The 19,998-nt window shown below is 47.1% G+C and overlaps 1 protein-coding gene across 10 annotated transcripts in view; it reads right to left on the bottom strand.

The window, feature by feature from the left end:
• The window catches only part of ICA1L (islet cell autoantigen 1 like), a 94,788-nt gene that overhangs the window by 8,190 nt on the left and 66,600 nt on the right, over positions 1 to 19,998 (bottom strand). For 8 of the 10 annotated variants that reach the window (XM_070070361.1, XM_070070365.1, XM_070070363.1 and 5 more), the window contains 2 exons: positions 9,333 to 9,593; positions 5,400 to 5,486 (listed from right to left, as the gene is read on the bottom strand). In XM_070070361.1, the coding sequence (XP_069926462.1) occupies positions 5,400 to 5,486; positions 9,333 to 9,593 (348 nt within the window). The remainder of the gene's footprint in view (positions 1 to 5,399; positions 5,487 to 9,332; positions 9,594 to 19,998) is intronic. The other 2 variants (XM_070070366.1, XM_070070367.1) reach the window with 2 other exon arrangements.

The following is a 19,998-nucleotide window of genomic DNA, read 5'->3' as shown; positions in this document are numbered from 1 at the left end:
TCTACCGTATGATCCCCCTATCCTGTCAGTAAAGATCCAAAGGGAATGAGCACAACCTATTATATATTTTATGAATAAGTAGGAGAGGAGGTCAAAGGCTCCAAACACAGAGTATAAGGGGAGGGAAATCGTAATCACCTTGATCTTATCAGTGCACAAGGTACGCATGCATTGGATTGTAACACTGTGCCCCATAAATGTGTACAATTATTGATTTATCAAAAATTGTTTTAAAAATGTTTAAGATGGAAATTCTAACTATTGATCATTACACATGGAATACATGTATCAAATTATCACACTGTACCCCATAAATATGTTCAATTAAATTTTCAAAAGACTAGGAGGTGGCCATTAATAGTTATGCTGGAATATTTCTCACCATATGTGAAAATCAAATCAAGATGGATCAAAGATGCAAATCTAATACCTGAGACTGAAGTTGCTGGAAGAAAATGCAGGGGAAACACTCTAAGACGTTGATGTAGACGATAACTTCATGGGTAAGACCCCCAAAGTACAGGCAACAAGTGCAAAACTAAACAATTGGGATTGTATCAAACTCAGAAGTTTCTGCACAACAAAGGAAATGATTACTAGCGTACAGAGACAGCCAACAGAATGGGAAAAATATTTGCAGGCTACCTATCCAACAAAGGATTAAGATCCTGAAGATATCAGCAACTTTAAAAACTCAACAACAACCAGTCCAAATAAGAAATGGGCAAGAGACCTCAATAGACAGTTCTCAAAAGAAGAAATACATATGACCAACAAAAATAAGAAAAAAAAATGGAGGCTGGCATTGTGTAATAGTGGGTAAAGGTGCTACCTACAATGCCAGTATCCCATAGGGCACTGGGTTCGAGTCCCAGCTGCTCCACTTCTAATCCAGCTTCCTGGTAATGGGCTGGGAAAAGCAGCAAAGATGGTCCAAGTTCTTGGGCCCCTGCCACCCACACAGGAGATCTGGATGAAGCTCCTGGCTTCAGCCTGGCCCAGCCCTGGCTGTTGTGACCATCTGGGGAGTGAACCAGTGGATGAAAGATCTGTCTCTGTCTCCCTTTCTCTGTAACTCTTTCAAATAATAAATCAATAAAGCTCAACATCATTAGCCACCAGGAAAATACAAATCAAAACCACAATGTAGGTATCACTTCACTCCATGAGAATAGCTAAAATCCAAAAAGAGAAACAAATGCTAGAGAGGATGTTTTACGGGGAACACTTACACATTGTTGGTGGGACAGCAAATTAGTGCAGCCACTGTGCAAAACAGTGTGGAGATTTCTTAAAAAACTAGAAATAGACTGGCCACATGATCCAGTAACCCACTACTGGGTATAGACCCAAAAGACTTGAATATAACGTATCAGAGACACCTGCACCACCATGCTCATATCAGCACTGCTCACAGTAGCCAAAATATGGACTCAACTGGGGTGTCCTTCATCAGGTGAATGGATAAAGAAAATGTGGTATATATTCACAAATATTATTCAGCTATTAAAAAATAAAATTCTACCATTTGCTCAAAATGGACGCAACTGGAGGATGTCATGTTGAGTGAAATAAGCTGGATACAGAAAGACAAATACCACGTGTTCTCCCTTGTACGTGGGAGCTAAGATTTGAAAAGAAAAAGACCTGTGTGTATCAGTATTGCTGCAAATATAGTTTTGTCAAACTTCTTTTTATACCAGTGGTTAACAATGTTGTCCTAGGCTGGCGCCATGGCTCAATAGGCTAATCCTCCGCCTTGCGGCGCCAGCACACCGGGTTCTAGTCCCGGTCGGGGCGCCGGATTCTGTCCTGGGTTGCCCCTCTTCCAGGCCAACTCTGCTATGGCCTGGGAGTGCAGTGGAGGATGGCCCAAGTGCTTGGGCCCTGCACCCCATGGGAGACCAGGAAAAGCACCTGGCTCCTGCCATCGGATCAGTGTGGTGCGCCGGCCGCGGCGGCCATTGGAGGGTGAACCAACGGCAAAGGAAGACCTTTCTCTCTCTCTCTCTCTCTCACTGTCCACTCTGCCTGCCAAAAAAAAAAAAAAAAAAAAAAAAAAAGTTGTCCTACTAAACTAAAGTAAAACTAAAGTTTTAATGATCTGTGATTATTTTAAAACTTATAGTATATGGCTATACTGTATATCTTTCCACTTCATTGCTGTGTATGGCCCTGGCCTAGATTACCACTCAACTCGTGTCTTTTTTCTTTTTACTTGTTGATCTCTTTATTTAGTGCAGTATTAAGCCCTTGACTACAACGTTAATTAAAAGTATGTTATCTCAAAAACTAAAAAAGAGGGGCTGGCACTGTGGCACAGTGGATTAGGCCACTGCCTGTGATGCCAACATCCCACATGGGCACTGGTTCAAGTCCTGGCTGCTCTACTTCCCATCTAGCTCCCTGCTAATGGCCTGGGAAAGTGTCCAGGAGCTTCATCCGGCTCTCCCATGTGGGTGGCAGGGACCCAAGCTCCTGGCTTCGGCCTGGCCGAGCCCAAGCCAATGTGGCCATTGGGAAATGAATCAGCAGATAGAAGGTCTATCTCTGTTTTTCTCTCTTTCTCTAACTCTGCCTTTCAAATAAATTTAAAAAATCTTAAAAAAAAAAAAAAAAGAAACGGGAGGGGAGGGAAGGGAATATCATAATATTCTTAGAATTGTCTCTATGAACTATATTGAATCTGTTCTCTGTATTAATATTACAGTAACATAAAAATCAGAAAAAAAGATAAAATAATATGCCAAGCACCAACCAGGACAGGTGGTTGAGGGGCTCTAATGAGTATGTAAAAATTGTACAGCATTATGCAAATTGTGGAATGGTTCTGTTCTCATGAGTCTCAATGTAAAATGAAGATCTTTGTTACATTTTCTAAATGAGGGTTCTCTTTGTGTATACTTTGACGACTTCCAGAGACTCGGAGGACAGCAAATAGAAACTGAATTTTGTGAGATATACATAAAGAAAAAGAGGTCAAATACCTGAAATTAACTTTCATGAAGTGAAGGTGTGCATGGAAGATACCAGCATCAAGAACATGGCCACGCCACTATTGAGGCTTGGTGGATTGAGCTGCAGCTCGGGGTGCCCATGTCCCATATCAGGAGTGCCTGGGAGGCAGCAAATAATGGTCCACACACTTGGGTCCCTGCCTCTCCCGTGGAGACCCAGATGGAGCTCCTGGCTCCTGGCTTTAGCCTGATCCATCCCTGACCACTGTGGGCACTTCAGGAGTGAATAAGTAGACAGTAGATGTGTCTCTCTCTTTCCCTCTCTCTGTCACTTGGCCTTTCATATAAAGAAAGAAAGAAAAACTAAATAGAAGCTGACCATTCTCTAGAAGTTCCTCTTATTGAATAAGCCCTTCCAATGACTGCTCACAGCACCCCATGGAACACTGATAGAAACCATGTTTTGAGCTGTTCTGCTAGGTGTGTACTTAGAAGTGGAACTGCTTGCTCACTTGTGGGTATACAAATGTTCACTTTTAGTACAAACTGGGTAACAGCTCCAAATGGTACTACCAATTTACACTCCCACAAGTGATGTATGAGTTTCTGGTCCTCCCACATCCCTGTCACCGCGTGAAATATATTCACTCTCTGCCCTCCCCCTTCATTTTAGCCCTTCTTGGAGGTGGGTATTAGTGTCGCATTTTGCTTTTAATTCGTCTTTCCTTGATGCCTGGTGAAGGGCAGAACCTAATGAATTTTAAAGTTGCTCAGAATTTTGGTTTAGTTTTATTGTAGCTTTCTTTTTTTCCCCCATTTTTCCTCCCAAAATCAACCTCAAAGATTATAGGTAAATAGCACCCTTCCCAAATGATCTGCTTTTATGTACTCATTTCTGAAATTTAGTTACTTTATAGTCTCCCATGCGGGTGCAGGGCCCAAGCACTTGGGCCATCCTCCACTGCACTCCCGGGCCACAGCAGAGAGCTGGCCTGGAAGAGGGCCAACCAGGACAGAATCCGGTGTCCAGACCGGATTTTTTAAAAAATATAAGTAGTCTAAATCCCTTAGGAATGGCTCTTGTTCTCAACCTGCCAATGTGAACTGCTGATTTGCTTGGATTCATTTTTGTAAATTTATTTGAAAGAAAGGGGGGAGCACCCATCTGCTGGTTCATTTCCCAAATGCCTGCAAGTAGCTAGGACTGGGCTGGACCACGGCCAAGAGCTGCGGACACACTCCAGGCTGCCGACTCTTGTGAGAGGAATCCACTACTTGAGCCATAACTGCTGCCTTAGTAGGATCTGGAGTTAGGAGCTGGAGCCAGGAATGGAACCCATGCAAAATAAGGTGGGGTGTGGGCATCTTAACCATGAGGCTAAACCTCTAGCCCTAGAGAGTCCCTTATTGACTTACCTCAAAATACTGGAAGGAAAAAAATCAGATTCCAGGAGTCTACAGTGATAGCGATGAATAAGTAAATGGGACAAGGAGAAGCTTATCCACATAGTAGGATGCTAATGTATAAATGTAGGAGGAATGAGGAAACAGATAATCACTTTTGTCAACAACCATAGCAATGTTTCATGAAAGAAGTATTAATTGATGCTGAATTAGAAAAACACCACTTTAGCCAAATGGTCAGACACCCCCAGCAATGGGACAAAATACGCATCATGATATCCTGATACAACTGACATTTCTGCGTTGCCAGCCCCGCCAAGGCACATGCAGCCTGCACCGAATATGAGAAATCAGAGAAACATAATCAAGGATGGCCCTCAAAATAAGTGACCTGCACACTGCAAACAAGTCAGCATCCTGTGAATCAGATTGGGGAACAACTCCATGTTCAAAGGACTTGGCGACCAAATGCAGTGTCTGACCCTGGGCTGGGTCCTGGCCTAGCAAAAACAGAAAGCATTCTCTCTTTTGTTATAAAAGGCATTAGTGGGATAATCAACAAAATCTGAGGATCTAGAGATTAGATAATGGGACTATACAATGTTCATTTCCTGATTTTCATCACCATACTATGATTAGGTAAAATAGATCCTCAATGTGATGGCAAAGAATATAAATGAATATGGGGTTGGTGTTGTGGCACAGTGGGTTAAGCCACAGCCTGCAATGCCAGCATCCCATGTGAGCGCCAGTCGGAGTCCTGGCTGCTCTACTTCTGATCCAGCTCCCTGCTAATGTGCCTCCGAAAGCAGCAGAAGGTGGCCCGAGGACTTGGGCCCCTGCCACCCATGTCAGAGACCCAGATGATGGAGTTCCAGGTTTCTCACTTCGGCCTGGCCTACTGCTGGCTGTTGTGGCCATTTAAGGAGTGAACCAGTGGATGGAAGATTCTCTCTCTCTCTCTCTCTCTGTGTGTGTGTGTAAAACTCTACCTTTCAAATAAATAATCTCTAAAAAATATATTAATTAAATACTTACATCTTGTTAATTTCTTTGGACTCTGTGAAGGCACTGGCTGGTTATCACCGTGTAAATGAGGAAGTTCTGATCGCTCTTGGACCCAGCCTTGGGAGAGGGAAGTAAGAGTTATCCATTGCTAATCAGATAAGAAGTAGCACCAGGAAAACAAGAAAATGTAAAAACATAAGTCCTGTGGTCTTTGATTCTGTAGTATACAAGAATTTATCTGAAATTTCATCTGAAAATGTGTATTTATGTGTTTTATTCAGTCATTAAGTTTTATCCCAGTAAGAGGTTAGACTTTGGAATATTTTTCAGAGTGCCTTTGCAATAAATATTAAAAAGGAAAATTGCAGGGCAGGTGTCTAGAGCAGTAGTTAGGATGCCACTTGCCATGCCTGCGTACCATATCCGAATGGTTGGTTGAGCCCCACCTCTGCTCCCAATTTAGCTTCCTGCTAAGGTGCCCTGAGAAAGCAGCAGGTGATGGCTCAAGTACTTGGGTTCTTGCCACCCACGTGGGAGACCTGGATGGAGTTTCAGACTCTTGGCTTTGTCCTGGTTCAGCCCTGGCTATTGTAGGCATTTGAAAAGTGAACCAATGAATGGAAGATCTGTGTGTGCATATGTTTCTGCCTTTCAAATAAAAATGAAAATATTTATTTTTAAATCTATTTTTTTACCTAGAAAACTTTTATTTAAGGTATACAAACTTCATGCATTTCATATATACAATTTTAGGAACACAGTGATTATTCCCACCCTGCCACCCTCCCTTCCACCCATCTTACCTCTCCTATTCCCATTCTTATTTTTACTAAGATCTCAAAAATAGATTTTTAAACTGAAATTGTGTCCTTTTCAAAAAACAAAGCAGATGAAAATGGAGAAATATAGAAAGAGAAGGGCTAAGGAATCAGGAAAAGGCCTGAGAATTAAAGTGCTGGAACCTATAAGTATGTTTGTATCCTTGGACTTGGTAATCTCATTCCTAGAAGTTTATTTCAAGAAAATAATTTAACCAAAGCAGAAAGTACATGTATGATGATGATGTTTATAGCAGCATTATCTGTAATAAAATAATAAAGTAGGAATTAAGTAGAGTGTAGTATATACATGACAAAACAGTATGTAAAGAATTATGGGAACACATGAAAAACCATTTATGCCATAAGTAAGAAGCAGCACTAGAAAGGAACTTAGATCATCCTGTGTAACCCTTTCCTCGTACAGAAGAGGGTGTCTGAGGCCCCGGTACGATTGGTGCCCTGGTTTGAATGTCCCTTCCAAACCCAGGGTGAAATGCATTTGCCTTCTTGGCCGTGTGACTTGGCTGGACTTGGCGGGAGGCCCACGTCACAGACTGCTGCTGTGACGGCGGGACCCTGACCCAAGGGGTGTTCAGCCCCCAGCCTTTCCAGCGCCTGCTTGCCGCTACCTTTGGCCGTGGATGACGCAGTCCAAAGGCTGGGAGCTGAGCTCATGGGCTCCCAGCATCCAGAACTGTGAGCCGAATGAACCTCTCTCGATTATACATTAGTCTGTTCTGTCGTCGCAGACTACACACATGGGTTCCTGGAATTCAAATCTTTTGACCTTTTTTTTTTTTTTTTTTTTTTTGACAGGCAGAGTGGACAGTGAGAGAGAGAGAGACAGAGAGAAAGGTCTTCCTTTGCCGTTGGTTCACCCTCCAATGGCCACTGCGGCCGGCACACCGTGCTGATCCGATGGCAGGAGCCAGGTGCTTCTCCTGGTCTCCCATGGGGTGCAGGGCCCAAGCACCTGGGCCATCCTCCACTGCACTCCCGGGCCACAGCAGAGAGCTGGACTGGAAGAGGGGCAACCGGGACAGAATCCGGCGCCCCGACTGGGACTAGAACCCAGTGTGCTGGCGCCGCTAGGCGGAGGATTAGCCTAGTGAGCCACGGCGCCGGCCCTCTTTTGACTCTTAAAGAAGCTCACTTTTCTGGTCTATGTCACAGGACAAAAGGGTGGACACAGAGGAAAGGTCTGTGGAGCCCGGCCCTGTACTAGGAGGCAGGTCGACAGATTTCGGTTCCCTCTCAACTGTTTACACTGCCTGACAGCGCTCAGCAAGCCACTCACACACTGGCTTCCCACGTGCCTCGGCTCTTAAAGTGAGTATCCTGCGGGCAGGGACCCGAGTGGTGAAAAAATACTGTTGATACTGTATTGCCAGAAACAGGAAGCCCAGTGCTGCTGGAGAGGGAGCAAGTTGAGGAGAAAGAGAAGTAAGTCTGTGTAACTACTGCATTGCTGATACGCTGTTACAGAGGAAGGGTCTTCAGGGTCAGTGTGGGGTGCAGTGGGCAAGCCATGCCTGCAACACTAGCATCCCATTTGGGCACTGGTTTGAGTCCTGGCGGCTGCACTTCTGATCTAGCTCCCTGCTAACGTGCCTTGGGAAGCAGCCCAAGATGGCCCAAGTGCTTGGATCCCTGTACCCACATGGCAGACCTGGAAGGAGTTCCAGGCTCCTGGCTTTGGCCTGGCCCAGCCCTGGCTGTGGTGGGCATTTGGTGAATAAACCAGCAGATGGAAGATCTCTCTCTCTCCCTCTCTCCCCCCCCCCTCCCTCCCTCCCTCCCTCCCTCTGTAACTCTGCTTTCAAATAAAATAATTTTAAAGAAGTGTTTTCTAAAATTTCACCATAGAAAAGCAGCTGAATGATCCTAAATGGGGTGCCTCTATTAAATACTACTGTCCGTTCATTTAAGCTATTCAACAAATCTGGCTGATTATTTAACTGATATTTATTTATTGAGTCAACTTTATGTTGCTGTCATGGAAGCACAAAGATGAATCACCGCGCAGATCATGGCGTTGGCATGCTTGCAGATAAAGCACGCACGTACTACAGAGCTATCGTGCACTGAGATACTGCTGTGTGCCAAAAAGGCATTTTCAGAGGTTAAAATCTAGGGGACGCAGGGCAGGGATACAGGCAGGATAAACTAGGACTGTAACAGCCATGAAAGCAGACGAGCCGCAGCTCTGGGGAAGGCCAGAGGAGGAGAAGGCCCGGTAGCTGGGAGGCGCTGTGGGAGGCTTCAAGGACTGGGAATCTGGTGCTGGGGTTCCAGCGGGGCACACAGCAAGAGAAAGCCACTCAACAGAGACGTCTCCGCGGGATCTGAGCACTGGACAGCGCAGGGAAGGGGGACAGGCCGGCCTGGCAGGTTTTATCCTGGAGCCCACGGTGCTTCGTTTTTTTTTTAAAATGTAAGCAAGGAGCTGACTTCAGGATCTGCTTCTTGGAGACAGAACTCGGGAGGTAGAGCGGAGGCTGAACTGGGCACTGGAGCCCCGTTAGGAGCTCTCTCGCAGCAACCCAGGACACCTACTGAGGGTCCTACGGCTCCGGGTGTGGCGGCGGAGAGGAGGAACAGGCCAGAAGCCGCGTTTCCCAGACGGAATTCACGGGACTCAGTAAGCGATGTGGGTGTGGGGAACAACAAGGCTTCCAAGGTGCAGGGCTGGGCACAGGCTGGAACAGCAGAGGCGCTGAGGGAGGGAAACCCTTGCCCAGGGCTTCTTCCCTCCGTCCCTGCCCGTGAGGCCGCCCCGAACCAGCCTTGGGAGATGCCCTTTCTCTTCTTGTCAACTCCGGGCCCACAGGAAGGGAGCCTGAGTGTTTCAGTAACCTAGCAGGTGGAGGTGTTTTAAACCTGACACCAGGGAAAGTCAATGAAGGAAGCGTGGGGTTGGGTGGAGGCGGCAGCAAGCAGCCCTTGTTTAAGGCCGGTGGAGAGATTCCAGTGGCAATGATAGTTGGTTTTTCCCCCAGTTGGTGGATGTGACAGCAGATTTGATCCAGTAGTACTGAAGTTAAAACTGAACTCCTTGTTGATCCCAGCATCAACAAGCACACACTTGTCCCTCCCAGGATAAAATCAGGCCCGTCCATCCAAGTGTTGCATAGATACTCACTGTTGAACGCTCCCGCAGCATGGAGGCCAAGGTCAAAGAGCTGGGAGGGGAGGAACTGTGACGCGTGGGCGAGAGGCTCGGGCCCCACGGGAGACTCCGGGGGCGCGCGGCTGGCACGGGGGCTCCCAGAGGCCGTCTGGCCCTCCGGGGGGGATTCACCCGTGCCCGAGGGGCTGGGGCTCAGGATGCTGTTCAGGAATGAGAACTCCTTCTCAAAATCTTCTCCTTCCAGTGAATCCACAGGAAGATCTTTTGCAACTGCTTAGTGAAAATAAAAACAGAAAGGCTTTGTTCTTTTTAAGGTCGTGAGAGTAGAATGTAGGACAAATCAAATGCTTCTGTACTCCATTAACATAATTGTTAGTGAACAACAAAACTGATTGGAAGCTTATGTGAACCTTATCTCTAGGACAGGATTTAGATCAAAACAGCCATATTTCCCAATGAAGATATAGTAGTTATGAAGATCTATTTACAAAATAATGGACAGGGGCTGGCGCTGTGGCATAGAGGTACAGCCGCTGCCTGCCATGCCGGCATCCCATATGGGTGCCAGTTCAAGTCCTGGCTGCTCCTCTTCCGATCCAGCTCTCTGCTATGACCTGGGAAAGCAGTAGAAGATGGCCCAAGTCCTTGGGCCCCTGCACCTACACAGGAGACCCAGAAGAACTCCTGGCTCCTGGCTTCAGACTGGCGCAGCTCTGGCTGTTGCAGCCATCTGGGGAGTGAACCAGTGGATGGAAGACCTCTCTCTCCCTCTGCCTCTGCCTCTCTGTAACTCTGCCTTTCAAATAAATAAATAAATTCTTAAAAAAAAAAAAAAACACTCCAAAACAATGGACAGAAATGACAGAGATGCTAGGAAATAGATAGACAGATACTAGTAGAAAGCAGGTCAACAGGACAAAAGAAAAAATAGAAAATATCTAAACAGCATATTAGTAAGTAGTTATTTTGGATATTCACAAACCCTGACAATAGAAACAAAAGCTTCTCAAGCACACATTGAAAATTTATTAAAAATTGGCAATTCTGGCCGGCACCATGGCTCACTAGGCTAATCCTCCACCTGCGGCACCAGCACCCTGGGTTCTAATCCCGGTTGGGGTGCCGGTTCTGTCTCGGTTGCTCCTCTTTCAGGCCAGCTCTCTGCTGTGGCTTGGGAAGGCAGTGGAGGATGGCCCAAGAGCTTGGGCCCTGCACCCGCATGGGAGACCAGGAAGAAGCACTTGGCTCCTGGCTTCGGATCGACGCATCGCGCTGGCTGTAGCACGCTGGCCATAGCGGCCATTTGGGAGGTGAACCAATGGAAAAAAGGAATACCTTTCTCTCTGTCTCTCTCTCTCACTGTCTAACTCTGCCTGTCAAAAAAAAATTTTGGCAATTCTAAGACAAAAAAAATCAGTGAGTTCTTCAAGTAGAAATATTATCAATGACATGATCTGATTACAATGCAAGAAACTAAAATAATTTAACAAGTAAACCAAAAACCAAAAGGCTTTTGTATCCATAAATTTTTAGTTGAAAAGTAAACAAACTCTATGAAATATAATCATAAATAAGCAATGAGCAGAGGAAAAATCACAGTGCTAGAACCCCATTATCAGTGAAAATGAAAGGCAGGGACTTCTGGCATGACAGAGTGGGGAGCTCTAGGAACCTGCATCCCTAAGTAACAGGTGCAATTTATTTTCTTGAGAAAACAAGCATTTAAAGTCTGCAAGTAGTCCCGATGACATACAGCACATGAAGAAACGTTTGCCAGCAAATCTACTAGAATCCAGGAGGCACAGTGCCTGCAGTATTTGGACTGAGAACCACTCCCTTCTTCCCTCCTCCCTAGACAGCAAGGTGGCAATGCCGCCTGAGCCTGGTGCAGCTGGTGACACAGGGCTCCCTCCTGCCAGCTCTCAGCCAAGGGCTACTTTCCCCGGAGTGGCTCGCTGCCATCCTCACATCCTGCCCCCACGTACCACATCCTGCTGAGACTAAGTCCCAAGTGACTGCAGTGCCAGATGCTCTGGGAAGGACACCTGCACCCCATATCAGAAAGCCTGGTGCGAGTCCCAGCTCCTCCACTTCCAATCCAGCTTCCTGCTAACTAACACACACCCTGCGAGGCAGCAGATAATGGCCCACTTGGGTCCTTGCCGCCCCCATGGGAGAGCTAGATTGAGTTCCCGGCTCCTGGCTTCAGACTGGCCCAGCCCCTAGCTGTTGTGAGCATCTGGGGAGTGAACCAGCAGGTGGGAGATCTCTTTGTGGGTCAGTCTCTCTGATGTTCAAGAAAAATAAGTAAATTTTAAAAAATTTATAAAGAGGCGGAGGCTCCCTGACCCCACTCGTGTGCTGGAAGGCGGGTATGGTATACTCGGGATTCTGGGCCTCGTTCACTTGACCCTGCCTCTGAGGTAGCAGTGTCCTGAAGAAGTGCCAGGCCTCAGTGTATTGTCACCTCTCTCACCTGGCTCGCAGCTCCTAGAGGAACAATGTCGCTCAGAGAAAAGCATGCCATTGCCCCCAGTTCCAGTTCATGCCCTGATTCAGAGACTGTCCTTGGGGAACAAAGCAGACAGAAAACTCACAGCTCCTGCTCTCTTCCCAGAGGAACCAACTTCCGTTGTAACACAGTATGGAGAAAGTCAAGCCTAAAGATGCTCTCAGAAGCACTGATGGTGGGGGAGGGGTGGGAGTCTGACCCAGTGGTTCAGATGCGGGTTAAGATGGCAGCACTCCACATCCGGATATTTGGGTTTGGGGCCGTGGCTGTAGCACAGCAGGTTATGGGCCTGGGCTGCAGCACCAGCCGCTGCACCTCCTACTCAGCTCCCTGCTGATGCACCTGGGAAAGCAGCAGAGGACAGCCCAGGTCCTCAGGCCCCCGCACCCACAAGGGAGACCCGGAGGAAGTTCCTAGTTTCTTGGCTTCAGATCGGCTCAGCTCTGGCCATTGTGGCCATTTGGGGAGACCTTTCTCTGTCTCTACTTCTCTCTGTATCTCTTTCAAATAAGTAAAAGTAAATCGTTAAATTAAAAAAAGAAGAATATTTGGGTTCAATCCTTGCTCCAGCTCCCAGCTCTGTTATAGGTAAGATCAGAAAAAGAGCTGGAGGAAATACGTGACCATACCCTCCCCTCCCCCAGGAATGCCTCTAAGACTCATTCCGTGGTCAGCAACCCAAAATCCCTACTGCAGCAAAGCCACCACCCAGAACCAGTGCTGGCTGGAAATATCTAACACGGCTGCTGATGGCATCCCCGTGGTGGCCCATGGCCTAATACAATATCGTTATAGTAGAATCACCATGACTCACACCCATCATGTACTTGATGCCATGACACTTCTGAGACTTCCTAAAAAGGCCAGAAATTGAGCAGTCACCAAATTCCTGGAAATCCCAGCCCTTGTGTGGAAAACTCCACCCAAAGTAGCACTGAAGCCAAACCCCTATAATATAAAGCACCACCCAGCCTCTCTATTTCCCTTAGCCCAAGGTGTCCTTGTCTATCCTTTATCAAAAGGAATTCACGGAACTGACAGAGTGATACAATTGGCCTCACAAGGCTCTAATCATCGGACCCAGGAAGCCATTTGCTTCTCCAATAGATAGGACCTTAATGGCCAGTGTTGGCCACAGGGGTTTGTTTAGGGGAATTCCAGGTCCACCTGCACATAACCCCCAGACCAACCTACCTGGTCATCATAAATTCCCTAAAGAGCCCGGCGTCAGGGCCCAACCATAGAGAGGTCATGAGCATCACTGACCATCCAGGAACTTGGACGTGAGTGCATCACGCACCTCTCAGCCCCAGTTTCAGTCTCTAAGAACCTTCACCGTAGCTGCTCCGGGAGCCCAGGAATTAAGCGATAGCTGCCCAGCTCCTTCTCTGCGCTTTGCAATAAACTCCTTTCTCTACCACCTTGATGGCAGGGATTGGCTTTCTGTGTTTTGTGTGAGTGGACCCGGTTGGCAGGTTCTACAAGAATACCTCCAACTCGTTCAAGGTTATATTCAGTACCACCACCCCCTATTCGTCCAGACCACATAAGGGGATACAGCTCACCCTAGAGCCTGCCCTACCACCTTTGAGTATGTACTTTTTGTTTCTCTAGTAAATCTTGTTCCTCCACAAATGTGATCTACAGCTTCTCTTTGAATTCTTTCCTGCATCAGAGATAAGCACCCGGATTCACTCAGCTAACAGCCCCAGCGTCCTGCCAGTGCAGACCCCCGGAGGCAGCAGCAATGGCTTCAGTGTGAATGCCTGCCACCCACATGGATTGAGCTCCTGGCTCCTGGCTTCAACCCCGGTCCTGTAACAGCCTTTGCAAGTATTCAGGAAGTTCCTCTCTTCCCTCCCTCCCAAATAAATTAAAAATAAATAAATATCAGAGACTGTGGAGAAAAGCAACTGTGAGGAAACTGAGAATGTCATTGGAGGCTAAACTTTAGGCCAGCTTGTTTGTTTGGAAGAACAAGGGAAAAAAGCCAGCTGGGGGTCAGAACAAATTTCAAGCACTGACTATTCCTTCAATGGAGTCCAAGTTTAATTGCTTAAGTCTGTGGACAATTGATGCTGCAGGGCATTGCTGTGATCCATAGACCAATCAGCTAGGCGTGAGTGGAGCTTCAAGCTGGGTGTGGTCAAGGAGCCGCCTCAGAGAACTCTGCTAGAGCCACACCCAGCCCTGGCTGACGTGGGCACAGGCAAACCTGCCTCCTGTTAGGGGTCCCCCATTAGGGGTGCAAGAGGGCAAGATGAAGAAAGATTCCTGGGGCCTGTGCTGCGGCGGAGCGGGTAAAGCCTCAGCCTGCAGTGCCAGCATCCCACGTGGGTGCTGGTCTGTGTCCCAGCATCTCCACTTCTGATCCAGCTCTGCTATGGCCTGGGGAAGCAGTAGAGGATGGCCCAAGTCCTTGGGCCCCGGCACACGCATAGGAGACCCAAAAGAAGCTCCTGGCTCCTGGCTTCAGATCAGCTCAGCTCTGGCTGTTGCGGCCATCTGGGGAGCCAGCTAGAGGATGGAAGACTTCTCTCATGCTCTGTAACTCTGCCTTTCAAATAAATAAATCAATATTTAAACAAAAAGAGAAAGAAAAAACTCCTGTGCAATAATCCAGCCTATCATATACAAATAAACAAGCAAATCTTGGAAACCATAACTGCTGAGGGGTGGGGGGACCAGTACCCAAAATTACTAAAATACATCATCTAAAACGTCTAATTTCCAACACAACCATATGAGGCATGCAAAGAAACAAAAATATACCTGACCCATCGACCACAAAGAAGGCAGGCCACAGGAGCCACACGTGAGAGCGGCCAGCTGCCAGATGGAACAGACACAGACTTCAAAGGGCCGGCGCTGCGGCGTAGCCAGTAAAGCTGCCCTGCAGTGCCAGCATCCCATATGGGTGCCCGTTCGAGACCCGGCTGTTCCACTTCCAATCCAGCTCTCTGCTGTGGCCTGGGATAGCAGTAGAAGGTGGCCCAAGTCCTTGGGCCCCTGCACCCACGTGGGAGACCTGGAGGAAGCTCCTGGCTTCGGATCCACATAGCTCTGGCTGTTGTGACCATTTGGAGAGTGAACCAGAAGGTGGAAGACCTCTCTCTCTCTGCCTCTGCCTCTCTGTAACTGTCTTCCAAATAAATATATCTTTAAAAAAAAAAAAAGAAGAAGAAGAAGAGAGGACCTGGAGATTGGTGCCCAGCATTTTCCTCCTCCTCCTCCACACAGAAAAACCAAACCAACAAATAAATAGCCGCACTTCCAGGTAGTACATGAGGGAAAACTCTGCAACCCAGGAAGGGAGGTACAGGAGCCTGCAGGACACAGAAACCTGGGGTGACATAAAGAGAGGAGCAAAGGCCAGTGACAAACCCGGCCCCATGGTTGGCTGGGGGAAATGGGATGCCTCAGCTCAAAGCCTCAGGCTGGCAGCCAGTCCAGCTGCACAGGGGATGCGGACGTCACAGGCCTGGAGGCCAGCAGGCGAAGCTCCTGGATTACGCAAGGAGCTTGCTTCAGAGAAGGCACTCACAGTCCCTTGCCCATGTTGTGGCTGCACAACTGCCCCGGCCAAATCGGTACTGTCCTAGGGCACAGAAGGCCCTGCCACACCCACTTCCTGGGACCCCCAGACACTCCCACTACACTAGCATGGAAGACTCAGCCTCAGGAAACCAACCAGACGCAGCATAGCAACAGGGACCCCAGTACCCTCGCCCAGGCAGCACTGCACTACAAGAGGACGCATGGACCTCACAGCAGCAGGATCTTGCCCCAGGATGAGAGAAGTAGAGGCCCGTGCTCCCTCGGACCCAGCTCCCTACTCTCCCTGCAACACCCAGAGCAGTGCTCCCCGCAGCTGGGACCTGCAGCACCAGCACTTCCAGCTGTGCACCCGCAACCTTCGTCCGACCCCTGTGAGTTGCCAGCCAACCCTCGGGAGCCTGCCAACACGGACAGTGATGTTCCTGTTATCCCGGCCCCCACCCCTAGCTCCCTGCTGGGACCCAAAGCATCCCAGTCAGCACTGCAGACTCAGGACCCTACAACGCCCCAAGCCACTGCAGGGACCACGGGACTGGCCTGTGCCTCAGGCAGCTGCTAGGACCTCGGGCCCCACCAGGATCGGGAACCTGTGCTCCCCTGACTACTGCCCTGCCCCTGCTGGGATGGGAGAACAGCCCAGACTCCCACTGCTGATGGCACCAAAGGTAAAAGGAGGCTATATGATGGCACCCAAACCTACATCTAAGGATGCTACTTGAAAACAAATCCAGCTACTATGAAAACCATCTCACAAGTTGTAGAGACAACCAATACACAGACGGGCACATCTCAATACACTGACGCAGACGTATTAAACAGCAAGGCAACACAACGCTTCCAAAGGAACTCGATACCTCACTAGCAACAGACCCCAAAGAGAAGGAGACTGACAAAAAGCCCGATAAAGAATTCAAGAGATTGATTATAAATAAGATACAAGAGCACACAGACAGTTAAAGAAAATCAGAAAGACAATGCATGATATGAATGAGAAATTCAGCAGAGAGAGGGAGGGAAAGAAGGGGAGATCTTAAATAGAATCACACAGATACACAGGAAATGAAGAACTCAATAAATCAAATAAAAAATACAGTAGAAAGCCTAAACAACAGACTAGATTAAGCAAAAGAAAGAAAATCTAAATATGAAGACAGGTCTTATAAAAAAAATCCCAAAGAAAAATGAAAATAAAGGAGGCCGGTACTGTGGCATAGCAGGTAAAGCCACTGCCTACAATGCCAGCATCCCATATGGGTGCCGGTTCGAGTCCCAGCTGCTCCTCTTCCAATACAGCTCTCTGCTATGGCCTGGGAAAGCAGCATAAGATGGTCCAAGTGCTTAGGCCCCTGTACCCACGTGGGAAATCCAGAGGAACTCCTGGCTCCTGGCTTCAGATTGGCCCAACTCTAGCCGTTGTGGCCATTTGAGGAGTGAACCAGCGGATGGAAGACCTCTCTTTGTCTCTGCCTCTTCCTCTCTGTAACTCTGCCTTTCAAATAAATAAATAAATAAATCTTTTGAAAAAATGAAAATAAAACAATAAAGTATGAAGACAGCCAGCCAGATTGCTAGGACACTATAATAAAATGAACAAATCTTCTACTTCTCAAATGTGAAGGAAAGGGGAAAGGCATAAAAATCTATTCACTGGAGGCAGGTGTCGTGGCAGTAGGTTAGGCTGCTATTTGTGACCCTTGCTAGTTCGAGACCTGGCTACTGCACTCCCAATCCAGCCCCCTGCTGATGCATCCTGGGAGGCACCTGGTGAGGGCTCAAGTGTGTGGCCCCTACCACTCACGTGGCGGACTTGGATGGAGTTCCTAGCACCTGGCTTCGGCCTGGTCCAGCCTTCACTGTGGTGGGCATTTGGAGAGTGAACCAGCATAAGGAAGAGCTCCCCACTGCCCTTGCCCTGCCTTTTAAGCAAAAGGAAAAAAAAAAAAAACACTGAAAAAAACTGTGTTCAATGAAACAACAGCTGAAAACTCCTCAATCTTGGGAATGACATGGACATCTACATACAGGAGGCCCACAGGGTCCCAGACAGACAAGACCAGAAAAAACCCTTACCACAGCTCACTACAGTCAAACTACTGAAAGACAACACAAAGACAGCATTCTAAAGTCTCCAAGAGAAAAATGCAGAGTCACACTGAGAGAACCTCCATGAATCTAACAGCATATTGTCAGCAGAAACCTTCCAGGCTGCTGACTCCAGGTTCCTGCTAATGCAGACCCTGGGAGGCAGCAGTGATGGCTCAAGTAATTGGGTCCCTGCCATCTACATGGGAGACCCGGTATGAGCTCCTGTCTCCTCCGGGTCTCAGCTTGGCCCAGTCCCAGCCATCTGCAGGTGTCTGAAGAGAAAACCACAGACAGAATCTTTCTCTTTCTTCTTCTCCCTCTCCTAGGCTCTCAAATAAGTAAAAATTTTAAAAAGATCACTTATCATGATCAAGTGGGATTTATACCTGGAATGGAAAATGGTTCAACCTATGAAAAATTAATAAATACAAATACACCACAAAGGATAAAAATCACATGATTATCTCAGTAGATTCCAAAAAAAATTCAACAAAAATTCAATAGGTCTTCATGATAAATACCCTGAACAAATTATGTATAGAAGGATCTTACCTCAATATAATAAAGGTTTTATATATATGGTAAACTCAAGCCAACCTAATATTGAATAGAGAAAAGCTGAAAGCATTTGCTTCAAGACCTGGAACAAGACAAAGATGTCTATTCTCAGCACTCTTTTTTTTTTTTTTTTAATTTTTATTTATTTGAAAGGCAGAGAGTCAGAGAGGAAGACAGACAGACAGACCTCCCATCTGCTGGTTCACTCCCCAAATGCCCATAATGGCTGGGTCTAGGAAAGGCCAAAGCAGGGGCAGGGATCTGAATCCACATCTCCCAGATAGGTGGGATGGACTGAACTACCTGAGAAAACACCTGCTGCCCCTCAGGATGCCTATTGCCAGGAGGCTGGGATTGGAAGCAGAGCCACAACTCAAACTCAGACATCTGATATGGGAGGCAGGTCTCAACTGGCATTGTTTTAGAAAGTTTTTATTTATTTATTTATTTGAAAGGCCTACGGAGAGACACACAAAGCAGCCAAGGCTGGCACAGGCTGAAGCTAGGAGCCTAGAACTCAATCTGGATCTCAACCACTTGAGCCATCACCTGCTTCCTCCCAGGGTCCACATGAGCAGGAAGCTGGAATCAGAAGCATAGCCAGGACTCTGATCCAGAATTCTGATATGAGTTCTGGGTGTCCCACGTGGTGCCTTACCCACGAGGCCAAATGCCTGCCCCTACTCTCATTACTCTTATTCAATGTAGTACTGAAACTAACCAGAGTAATTAAGAGAGAGAAATAAAAGAGAAAGAAATAAAACGCATACTAATAGAAAGAGAAGAAGTTAAATTATCCTTGTTTGCAGATGATATGGTTCTATATGAATAAAAACCTAAAGACTCCACCAATACTATTAGAGCTTATAAATGAGTTCAGCAAATTTGTAGAATACAAAATCAGCCGGCGCCGCAGCTCACTAGGCTAATCCTCCGCCTTGCGGCGCTGGCACACCGGGTTCTAGTCCCAGTCAGGGCACCGGATTCTGTCCCGGTTGCCCCTCTTCCAGGCCAACTCTCTGCTATGGCCAGGGAGTGCAGTGGAGGATGACCCAAGTGCTTGGGCCCTGCACCCCATGGGAGACCAGGAGAAGCACCTGGCTCCTGCCATCGGATCAGCGCGGTGCGCCGGCCGCAGCGCGGCGGCCATTGGAGGGTGAACCAATGGCAAAGGAAGACCTTTCTCTCTGTCTCTCTCTCTCACTGTCCACTCTGCCTGTCCAAAAAAAAAAAAAAAAAAAAAAAAAAAAAAAAAAAAAAAAAAATTAACAAACAAGAATCAATAGGACATTTATATACCAATAGTGAATTGTTCAAAAAGAAATCACGAAAGCAATCTCCTTCACTGTAGCTACCAAAATAATAAAATACCTAGGAATAAATTTAACCAAGGATGTAAGACTTCTATGAAAATTACAAAAATTGTAAAGATAAAACAAAAAATGAAAAAATCTCCTATGTGTATGAATTGGAACAATGTTATTAAAATCTCCACACAATCCTAAAATTTATGTGGAAACACAAAAGACTCTGAAAAGCAAAACAGTATGGAACAAAAAGAAAAAATCTGGAGGTATCACAATATGTGATTTCAGTATACACTACAGAGCTATGGTAACTAAAACAGCATGAAGGGGCAGTGCTGTGGTGTAGCAGGTAAAGCCGCCACCTGCAGTGCTGGCATCCCATATGGGTACCAGTTTGAGTCCTGGCTGCTCCACTTTTGATCCAGCTCTCTGCTATGGCCAAGAAAGCAGTAGAAGATGGCCCGGGTCCTTGGGACCCTTTATCCACATGGGTGAAGGAGCTCCTGGCTCCTGGTTTTGGATCGGCCCAGCTCCGGCCATTGTGACCATTTGGGGAGTGAACCAGCAGATGGAAGACCTCTCTCTCTCTCTGCCTCTAACTCTGCTTTTCAAATAAATAAATAAATCTAAAAAAAAAAAAAAAACAAAAAAAAAAAAA

This window comes from Oryctolagus cuniculus, chromosome 3, assembly GCF_964237555.1.
Source record: "Oryctolagus cuniculus chromosome 3, mOryCun1.1, whole genome shotgun sequence".
Classification (NCBI taxonomy): Eukaryota; Metazoa; Chordata; class Mammalia; order Lagomorpha; family Leporidae; genus Oryctolagus; species Oryctolagus cuniculus.
The sequence above is the reverse complement of the archived record's forward strand: the minus strand, read 5'-3'. Positions and strand labels throughout refer to the sequence as shown.